The sequence below is a fragment of the Coloeus monedula genome, assembly GCF_965178545.1.
Source record: "Coloeus monedula genome assembly, chromosome: 2".
In the NCBI taxonomy this organism is placed as follows: Eukaryota; Metazoa; Chordata; class Aves; order Passeriformes; family Corvidae; genus Coloeus; species Coloeus monedula.
In genome coordinates, this window is record NC_138782.1 from 79754225 (window position 1) to 79765624 (window position 11400).

At 38.7% G+C, this 11400-nt stretch overlaps 1 protein-coding gene across 1 annotated transcript in view; it reads right to left on the reverse strand.

Annotated features, from left to right (window-relative positions):
- Positions 1-10981, reverse strand: part of KLHL32 (kelch like family member 32) — a gene marked incomplete at both ends in the record, with an annotated part of 97406 nt that extends 86425 nt beyond the window's left edge. Inside the window, 2 exons of the mRNA XM_082302862.1 lie at positions 8272-8452; positions 10959-10981. Coding sequence (XP_082158988.1) covers positions 8272-8452; positions 10959-10981 — 204 coding nt within the window. The remainder of the gene's footprint in view (positions 1-8271; positions 8453-10958) is intronic.
- Positions 10982-11400: the final 419 nt, after the last annotated feature.

An 11400-nucleotide genomic window follows, 5' to 3' on the forward strand; every position in this document is an offset into this window, starting at 1 on the left:
TGGACAACCAGAGCAACATGGCTGTAGTGACTCCTTTCTGTCCTAGTTTTAAACTGAGAAAATGCATCAATTCAATAGCCAAACACCACATGCTGTTACCACACCAATCTGAGACAGTGAGCCACAGCCTACTATGGTCTATCTCACTAACTGCAGAGTTGATGTTGCCATATACAACCATGGTGCATGCACTTACCATACAGGCACTTCAAAAAAGAAAAAGAAAAAAACATCAAAATGATACGACAGCATATTGTCTACCATCCAACACTGAGAGAATTGCAATGAATTCATTTATGAACTATGAGAATTGCAACAGAAACATATTTACTCAGACAGAATAACATCTATTGGGAATTTGAATACAGAATTCAGAAAAGAGAAGATTCTTGTAGATGTTTTTGATAGCACCAACAGTGCTGAGCTGTGGGAATTCTGTCATCAGCAAAGAAAAATTGCTTCAGAGCCTCACAGAATAAAAACCCATTAAATACAAAGATAAGGACGAACAAAATAAAATAACCCAGATACACTTCCTTATTTTTCTCATTTTGAAAGAATATTAAAGTATTTCTTTAGACAGCTTTAAAACATTTGCAAATCATTTTTGTATATACTCCAGAAGTAAAAGAGATTGTTCAGATAAACATTACACAAGACACCTCACACCTACCCATGCTATATACTTCCAATGCTTTAACTTAGTAAAACTATTGAAGTGCCTATATTAAATAATGTTTTGAGAAGTAAAGGAATGTGCAGGGTTTTTTACACTCAACTATAACTGGATTACTGAATAATTAGCAGTAACATTCTAATTTGTATTTAAACTTCTAAAATATGCTAGTAATTGAATTTTTTTTTCCCCAGGCCTCCTCGTATTTTAGACAAATTTCTTTTTTTTTTCTAATGGGAAGCAAGCATCTCACTCTCAACAGGTGGCATATAAGGAACATATTCACAAAACCAGACACTACTATGAATCTTAAAATATCTTCTGCATTGTTGGCATCACTCAGAACCATGTGTATTGTGATCCATCTGGCTGATTCCATGTGTAGGAGAGCTTAAAAACAGTGCTAAACAGCTAGACAGCATGCCAAAACAGCCCTTCGGTTTCTTAAAGCATCACTGTATGGTAGTGAACATTATAAACTCAATAATCTCAAGCCTGGAACCACTACTAAGACTATATTCCTTCCCAAGTCTGCAGTTAGCATTCTTACATAAAAAGAATGCATTAAAAAAACCTACAAAACCAAGAAACTAAGGAAGATTAAACAGAGAGTTAAGAAGGGGGGGAAAGTGGTTTTATGTCAATACTAAGCATATTTAAATGAGACTTATTTATCAAAGTTCTTATACAGGAAAACTGCTGGTGTGACAGTAAGTGAGAACAGACAGTAGATGAGAATATCCTGTTCCAAAATTTTGTATAGCAGTTGGAAACTGTTTCTGAATTAAGGGCTTTGATAATGGAGAATGGCACAGGACAATATGAAATAGTATAGCAAAGACCAGAAATTGGTCAAAAGTCTTGAGGGTTCTCAGACTATGGGGAAAATGTTAAGAGTAAGAAGATGGCAAGGACGTATAAGTAAATGACAGATGCCACATAGCTGGGATATTACTACTTTTGCATAAATCATGATGGTGGCAGAAAGGGAGCTTGGTGTTTCATGCAAAAGGTTTCAAATGTCATATAACTTTTCATCAGTGATAACAAAGATAAGAAAGAGAAGATCCAAGGAATCCTAGCAGGGTGCATGATTTGCCAGCTCTGGGATGTTCATCTGACATATTTATAGTTGTACTATCAGATTTCCAAACAAATAGCTTGGGGAAATCTGTTTACTGCTTGTAAGGATTCAAGAGAGAGGGACAAGAAAAGCAAGCCTATTGGTGAGCCTGACTCAGTACAAAAATTCCTCCTCTAGTACTCAAGCTAGAAAGGTAGTCTGTAAGTTACAGAATCACAGAATCATTAGTTAGAAGGGGCCTTTGAAGATCATCCAGTCCAACCTCCTGCTAGAGCAGCTCACACAGGAACATGTCCAGGTGAGTTTGGAATGTCTCCAGAGAGGGAGCTCCAAGACCTCCCTGGGCAGCCCTTTCCGGTGCTCTGCTACCCTCAATGTAAAGTTCTTCCTCAGGCTGAGGTGGAACTTCTCTTGTTTAAATTTATGGCCATTGCTTCTTAGCCTGTTGTTCAGGAAGTTCAGAAGCAGACATATCTATCCATACATGGCTTGGGACTAGGGAAGGACTGCAAGTAGAACTACTGCTTGGAAGAATAGAGCTGATTTGATCCAATGGGAAGAGCTTACATTTTTATCGGTTATCTGGAAAGAATTTCTAAGAAGCATCACTTTTGGGTATGATAGAAAGGAAGATATTGTTTCTTTAGCAGACACATACCAGCGGTAAAATACTGAAAGACAAAATCACATTACACTGCAAAAGCAGCAGGCAGTCCTGATTTCTCTGAACTAGGTCCTTACATCTGAGACATATCAGGGAGAGCCTTTTCCTCTTTATGATTAATATAGCAAGACTTCGAAAGCTACTTGCATCCATCAGCCTTTCAGTCCTCAGGGATTGGTTTATAAAAATTAATTCCCTAACCTTATCAAGAAACAATGCAGTATACTGTAAAATATTCAGTAAAATCAGCAATGCTGTGGACAAAGGAGGAAACCATCTAGCAAGGGGCAGGAAAGTCAGCACAGAAAACCCCTAAGAAGAAACTGTTTAAGAATCAGCTGTGACAGTAGTATAAAGTCTGTGTGCAAAACTATTATCTACTAGTTCATTTCAGAAAAGAAAAATTCTTCTAAGAATTGAGCATGCTCATTGTGGAAGAAGAATTAGAATATTATTGACATTTTAAAATCTATCCTAGATAATTGATATAATTTTGTTCATCTAGATTAGATAGAAAATCTGCATATTTTTGAGAAAGATCAAAGTCCTGCAACTAAAAACCCACTCAAATGAAAAGTAAGGAAGAAGAAAGGAGTTTTTCTGATTGGAAAACCAATGTATTTTGTACAAGAAAATCTTGAGGTTATATAATCACCTGCCAACACTGTAAATGCCTACTAATGAAGTCATGCAGTAACATTTCATTTTGCTCCCAGAGGGGAAAAAAGCAGAAGAATCTTTTAATTGGAAATGACTTAGCTTGCTAGAGTTATCACAGTGCACACATATTAACTCAGCTGCCTTGTCTCAGTGCAATAGATTGAGACAAATGGCAAATCACAGCATGTCAATATGGAAAAGTTTGCTTAAAATGCTGTTTGTTGCATTAAAAAGAACCCATAAAATACAGATATGTACTACTCTTTATAGTAGTATTTTAGAGTATGGAGATAACTATTATATTCCTTAGCACATTCTGAAAGAAGAGGTACTTCAGGAGCAGAAAACAAACCTCTAATTTTCAAGTGTTTAATCTTGCAGTGTAACTCCGTATATGCAGTCTTTGTATCCAATTTCCTAAGGGTTTTTTTTTTCATGATGAAAGAACCCACAGAATTTTGGTGTACAAATGTAACAAACTCCCAAACCAGGAGCTACGCTTAGGATTTAAATGTCAATGTTTCTGCACAGCTGGAACTATGAGACTAACTACACCAACAGGAAAGATGGATGGCCTGCTGTTATCCTAGAAGGCTGGCCTTTAAGTATTTTGCTGAAGCTCAGGTCTTCAGCTTGATTTTACTCCAGACTATAATCTCAAAGAAAATTTGATAAGGAAACCTCTGGCCTTCTCTGTTCACTCTTCCTCACACAGTGGCTCCAATTCCCCCAGTCTGTAACATGACACACATTTAGTTAGCCTTCCAAAGCATTAACAACTGTTCTTTCCAGTAAAAGACATAAGTGTCAATTTCAAAGAAAATATGCTGCTCAAGAAAACACTCCAGTTTAAGAAGTAGCTCCATCTGAATCAAAGTACACACAGAACAAAACTGCAGAAAACTGTACAAACCCTCCATAGAACGCAAACATCCAGTCTCTTGCAGAAGCCGTTTTATCATAGTAGCAAAAAAAAATGGAAAACAAATTATTTATTCTGATAGAACCCTGTGTAGAATAGAACATGTTTTTGGAGACCTGAAAAAAAGACTGTAGTGGATGCTGGCTGGATGCCAGGCACCCACCAAAGCATCTCTCTCACTCCCCTCTACAAATGGACAGGGGAGAGAAAATATAATGAAGTGTTCATGAGTTGAGATAAGGAATAGGAGAGATCACTCAGCAAATAACATCATAGGCAAAGTGGACTCAAATTGGGGATATTAATAGAAATCATTACTAACAAAATCAGGATAGCAAGAAGTAAAATAAATCTTAAAAACACCTTCCCTGCACCCCTCCCTCCTTCCCAGCTCTCCCTCCTCCCCCAGCAGCGCAGGGAGACAGGGAATGGGGGTTACGGTCAGTTCAGCACCTGTGGCTTCTTCCACTGCTCAGGGAGAGGAGTCCTTCCCCTGCTGCACTATGGGGTCTCTCCAAGGGGAGACAGTTCTCCATGAACTTCTCCAGTGTGAGCCCATCCCACGGACAAGAGTCCTCCACAAACTGCTGCAGCATGGGTCACTCTTCCATGGGGTGCAGTCCTTCAAGGAGAGGCTGCTCCAGCATGGGTTCCCCACAGGATCATAAGCCCTACCAAGAAACCTGCTCCTGCATGGGCATCTCTCTCCACGGGTCTGCAGGTCCCTGCCAGGATCCAGCTCCAGCACAGGTTTCCCAGGGGTTCACAGACCTCTTTCAGGCATCCACCTGCTCTGGCTTGGGTCTCTTCCACAGGCTGCAGGTGGATCTCTGCATCCTCATGGACCTCCATGGGCTGCAGGGGGACAGCTGCTTCACCAGGGTCTTCACCATGGGCTGCAGGGGAATGTCAGCTCCAGCACTTGGAGCACCTCCTCCCCCTCCTTCTCCACTGATCTTGGTGTCTGTACAGTTGTTCCTCTCACATAGTCTCATCCTGCTCTTCTCTGGCCACAATTACACCTGCACAATAACTTTTTTTTCCCCTTCTTAACAGATTACAGAGGTGCTCCTATTATCCCTGCTTGGTTCGGCCCTGGCCAGCAGCAGGTCCATCCTGGAGCCAGGCTCTGCTGGACATAAAAGAAGCTTCTGGCAACTTCTCACAGAATTCCCCCTGTAGGCCCCCGCTCCCAAGGCCACACAAGCCCAATACACCTGTGAAATCATAAGAAGTGGATGACAGCCTCTCCACACAGAGCTGAAAAGAGGCTGGGATATTAAACAAATCTTTGAGCTGTAGAAACCAGAAGCTATGGTAGGCAAGTTCTTTGTGTCACATTGACGTATATTTGTGTCATCTCAGTGTTATTCAAGGAAACTCCCAACACCTGATGTTCCCAGAATTCCATTCACTGCAGTCCTGTGATGATTTCTCACAAAAAATAGTGAAAGGCAAATTTCACATGGCAATGAGTTCTTCATAAATGACTTCAGGGATAGAAAATCTGAAAGCCTCATGTAAGAATTCCTCCAGGAAAAAAAATAAGGGTAAAAAATATATAATATTAACAGCTAAGTTTGAAGCAAGTGAGTGTGGCCTTTATGGTCAGTTGAGAGAGATCTGGCACTTCCAGATGGTCATTCATGTAATTCTAAATAAATCTGCTATTCTCCTTTATCACCCTCTGGAAATGCCTGTTTCTTTTCACCAACTCTGAAATTAAGCTTGATGCATTCTCCTAAATCTTAGAAAAAGAATATCCAAGTAGCTCAAATCAGGCAAGATCCCCCTAGATATAAAAAAGATCTATAATCTCAGGTTAAATACAAAACATTATTACTTTTTAACCAATGCTTGCTTTTTCTAAATTATTAGACTCAGGAACGTAGTGAATAGTAACTTACATGCCATTTTCCTCCAGAATATAGATCTTATTTCACAATATTCTAAAAAAGATTTTTGTCTATTAATAAAAAAACCCTGTTTGCCTGATTTCCGAAATCACAGGTTCCATGTTTATACCTCATACCTAAAGTCTGAAGAATACATCCTACCAAACCATAAGAGTTTAGAGGCAGACCAAATTACTAAATGCTGCATAAATCATTCTCTCAACACTTTTTTAATAGAAAATATTTATGTAGCAATTAATGGCATTAAGATTTTTATTTGTAATAACTGTCCAGCCAATACCAAGTAACTCAACTGGAAATAAGAGGATAAATCACAGTGCCCCAAATCTCAACATCAATCAATAAGTGACCAAAGTAGAAGCTGTCCCTAGCACACTGTTGGAACGCTGGGCACAGGTGCCCACCCTATGATGTTTCTAAGCACAGGGTACAATGAGCTCTGGAGAGAGTGTCACAGGTGTGGATGATACGGCACCCTTATGAAAATATTTCAAACAAACCAGGACAACAGGCACTATATCTATCATTGGCAAGTATACACAGCAGTTGCTACAGCTAGAAAGGTCCAGAATCCATCTCAGTGCACTGGGGTAAAAGCAAAAAAAAAAAGCAAAGCAATCTCTGTTACAGCAGGGCCTGGGCACCATGATGAAGCAACATCAGCAACCACAGCAGTAGGAACTATGCTGTAGTAGAACCCATAAGCATGCAGATAAGCTCAAAGAATGAGCAGTCAATTCGCTCAACACCAGCACAGCAAAAGACACATCAAGGTTAACAACATTTCTTAAATACACAGAATAAATTAAGTCTAAATTCTAACCGAAAGCGAGAGAGAGAGTTGACAGGAAGATAAAAACCCTGCTCAGGTAATCAAAGATACAGATAAGTTGTCACACACTGTATTACTATTGTAACAAGACAAAAAGGTCCCCATAAAGAAGTTCATAACACTAAAATTACAGTGTAGACAAAATATTTAATAAATTTACTTTGTTAGAGAAAATAGACCTTTAAATTAATTTCAGCTTTAGTCTCTGATTAACAACAGGATGACTCACACTTAAAAATACAAGTCAACTACAGAGCTAGAGAAAGTCCAACATTTTGAGTGGGTACATTATAATAAAGGTTAGTAGAATTGCTTTATATGAAGAATATTTTTCCTAGGAACAAACACAGTTTTTCAGTTACTCCAATTTTAGACTGGAATTAGACTGGAATTGTCCAAATTAAATTTCCCAGGGAATATTTTATTTTACATCTTGGAAACACTTGTTTGTGAAAATACGTTTTATCACATTTAAAAAATTACTATGGCTTTGTCTTTGAGAGCAATCATTTATATCCTACAAAAATCCACTCTCAAGCTGAATTAAATTGCAGTTATCATAGTATCATAGAATGGCTTGGGTTGAAAGGGATCTTAAAGATCACCTAGCTCCAAACCCACTGCCATGGACACCTCCCAGTAGACCAGGTTGCTCAGAGCCCCATCCAACCTGGCCTTGAACACTTCCAGGGATGGCACAGCCATAGGTTCTCTGGGCAACCTGTTCCAGTGCCTCACCAACCTCACAGTGAAGATTAAATTTAAACTCCCTCTCTCCATACTTCCATATTCTAATCATAGAATCACAGAATACACTGACTTGGAAGGAACCCATCAGGATCATTGAGTACAACTCCTGGCCCTGCACAGGACACCCCAAGAGTCACACCATGAGCCTGAGAGCATTGTCCAAGTGCTTCTTGAACTCTGTCAGGATGGTGCTGTGACCACTGCCCTGGGGAACCTATTCCAGTGCACAAACCTCTGGGTGAAAAACTTTTCCTGATATCCAAACTAAATGTCCCCTGACTCAGCTTCATGCTGTTTCCTTGAGTCCTGTCACTGAACATCAGAGAGGACATTAGTGCCTGCCCCCTTCCTTCCCCTTGTGAGGATATTGAAGACCACAGTGACGTCTTCCCTCAGTCTCCACCATCCTCTCATCACAACTCTCGTATGTTCTACAAACATTTCTACATACTAAAAAAATCGTCCACTTTCTGACTTTACTGGGGCATTAAATTCATAAAAAGATGTGTACTGCCTATCTCTGTTGGGGAGGAGGGAGGGAGAAAGGGAAAGACTTACCCTTAATTCTTATAAAAACCTGAATTATGTTCTTATCATTTTTTCCTACGGATATTTAAAGTTGTATACTCTACTGAATGTTCAATAATCCTTCATTTTCCAAAGATTCAAATTTAAATCTTCTTCAATATGATATCTATAACCATCCCCATCCTCCACAATGATAATTTTTAATATTATTCTATAAAGTGAAGAATCTTGGGACTCACTCGGAAGTAGTCACTGCAGGCTGCCAGGACTGCTTTATGTGCATGGAATTTCTGCTCTTCAGCAATAAGGGTAATATCACAAAGTATGCCATCACTTCTTTGTTGGTTCAGAGCTGCCAGGACAGCATCGTTATGGGAGCTGGACTGACAAAGCCTCTGACCTGTCAGCATTTCCTGAACACTGAAAGGGGAAAGGGGAAAGATTCTGTCAAAAAAAAATGTAAGAAACAAGCACATTCTGTCAGAAATATAGAACAACTTTTTCTAAAACAAGATAGTTTGATAATTCTTGGAAAGCAAAAATGTCATGAACCCTGTCAGGCAAAAGTGTTTACACAGCATCAACAACAGAAGAAAAGCTCAATATAACAAAGCATTATGAAACCTGATTATATACTCAAATTTAAAAACCTCAATGGTTCTGATTTTTCATTTCCTGTACCAGAAGTCAGCTGAACTCACAGGACTAATTCAGAATCATTTTAGGATTAAATGAGAAGAATAAAGGGCTTAGGTCAATGGACCACCAGAAAACTTTTAAGTGGTTCAAACTGAAGAACCTGTAGAAAGAAGGGTGTATGTATGTATGCAAGGAGTTCTACTAAAAAGAATGAAGCCTTGTGGTCTCAGGTGGCCTGTTTAAGTCTGATGCTGAGTTACTGAATGTTCTCAGACCACTTCAGGATATTCATATTTATGAAGTGTTGTGGTGTTTTTTCAATTTTCTGTTTTGTGTTGGGGGTAGGGAGAGGATGTTTGCTTGGTTTTAAAATGCCAAGGCCTTCTCCACCTCTGAATATCTCCATGTATGAATATAAGATTTGCATATAATCCAGTCTGTCTGATTGCAGCTTTCTTTTTCTGTAGCAGAAGGAAGAGACAATATAACTGTTGATGCAAATGGAAACAAATCAAAACATATCAGCAAATCCTCTTTGATACAAAACAATGCAATTGATTTGAACTCTGTGAGACCACCAATTTATATTGCCAGAGAATCCATATTTGTGTTTATAGAAGGTGAGTTTACAGAGTCATCTCAGTGTAAATCAAAGGCAAGATTTTTTTTTTTTAAGGGGTGAATAACCCATCATCTTTCCAGTACAATCATGTAATTCACTGCATACACATACTATACAGCAGCTGTGTGGCTGCTATATTCTCCTTTCTCTGCCTATCCTACTCCTGCACCTTGGGTACCTGTAAACTACTGCAGACCTGCCTTGCAGACTGTTTGCTCTAATCTAACCTACTCTTTTAGAAAGACAACAACTAAAACATTACTTCTAGAAGAAGGCTGGCTGAAGAGGAATAACACAGAAATAGCATGTATCTGAATTCTACTCCCTCTCTGATAGTTTAGGTTTCACATATGGACATGGCCTAAATACATTTCAAAATGACTCATTCAAATTATTCTTTTTTCTTCAGCTGTTCTGTCTGTGGAACCCAACTGATATGCTAAATGACAGTTATCAAGAAATCTAACTTGCTAAAATACAAGGGAATTATTTTTAACTGTTATTTCTCTTCTGTAATTTCTATAGCAAAGTGACTAAATCAAACTAGTGCAAGTATAATACATTAATGACACTCAGAGATGCTTCTCTTTACTTCTGTTTTTGTCAGCCTCTCTCCCAGTGTTGTAAACCAAGACCTTCATTCCTCTTGCTTTTTCACCATCATCCACACATCTGGGATTTTAAACTGCATTCTATCATAATCCATTTTTCAATTCATTGACCAAAGTGAAGAATCAATTGCCTGTAACCCTTGTGCCAGCAACATAGGAAGCATGCATACACATGAAAAGCAATTTAACTGGAATTTATGAATGAAAATACATAGAATAATTAAAACATAACATGACTGATTACTTGTAGTGATAGTGTCAGTTGATTCCATATTCAATAGCTATAAAAGCAAGCAAGTCCTGATTCTCTTCTGCTGCAGAAGCATGGCAGAGAAGGGGGAACGGAACTGGAATGCTAAGGTGTCCCAGTCATATCAGGGAGTTTTCTGAGCTCCGAGATCAGAGTGTTAACTACTCTGTAAAGCAGAACTACCAGCATATCACACTACTGCCAAGTTCTGCAGAAAACCAATTCAGTTAATAAATTCTGCAGAGCATTCTGTCTGAAAGAACTGTGTTCTGCTCCCAGAAAGTAATTAAATTATAAATGACAAATTCTCTATTGCAACAATGGGTGATACAAACAAATGAGAAAGACTACACTGGAAAAGAGAGAGAAGGGAAGGCAGAAAGATGAATTTGGAGAGAATTCTTGGAAGACATTTCATATAACTGGAAAAGCTATATGTCCTGAACAGTGGAGCACTACACAGACCCAAAATTATCACCAGCCACCAGTTCAGATGCATAAATGTAAAATGCCAGTTGCTTCCACAATCAAAAATTCCAAGCATAGACTAAGGCATAAACAAGATAATGTATGAAGAGACCATGGGACTCCAATCAATCCCAGGCACAATTTTCTTTGCTAGAGATAAGTGGCAACAAGAAGGTAATATTTTGCAGATTATAACATGGATATGTATTTAATAATGTGAATTCCTATCTAATGAACAAAATTATTAGTTTTACTCTTTTCTACTTTCTTAACTGAATCTTTGGTAAATATCATCCTAAGTGTTAACAACTTCCTACACACTACCAAGTACTATACCTCAGGCACCTCTCGGATGGCATCCTTCAGTTTTGGTCTTCTGAATATCAAAGCTTATAATCCTGTAGGGAAAGCTGCAAGCGTTCCAGCTAGAAAAAGAGAACAGAGAGGAACATTAAAATTCAAAGCATACACAGCCTCAGCCTTAAAGATCAATACTTTCAGGATGTGCAATTCAAAAGCAACTTTCATTGGCTAGATTTGAGTACAGTCTGAAGGTGGCCTTTCCTCTAGTCTTTTCTAGAGATTCACAGCTTGCCGTCTCAATGTCCTGTACCTACCGCCCTTGAGGAATGCTTTCCACAAACTCAGGAACACATATTGTTTCAGAAAACATGAAGAGTGGTGAGGAGGGAAGTAACTGTACCAAAAATCCTTCAATATGAAGAGTAAGCCAAAGGCATGTATTATTGTTTGTTTACTTCCCTGAATAACATACAGT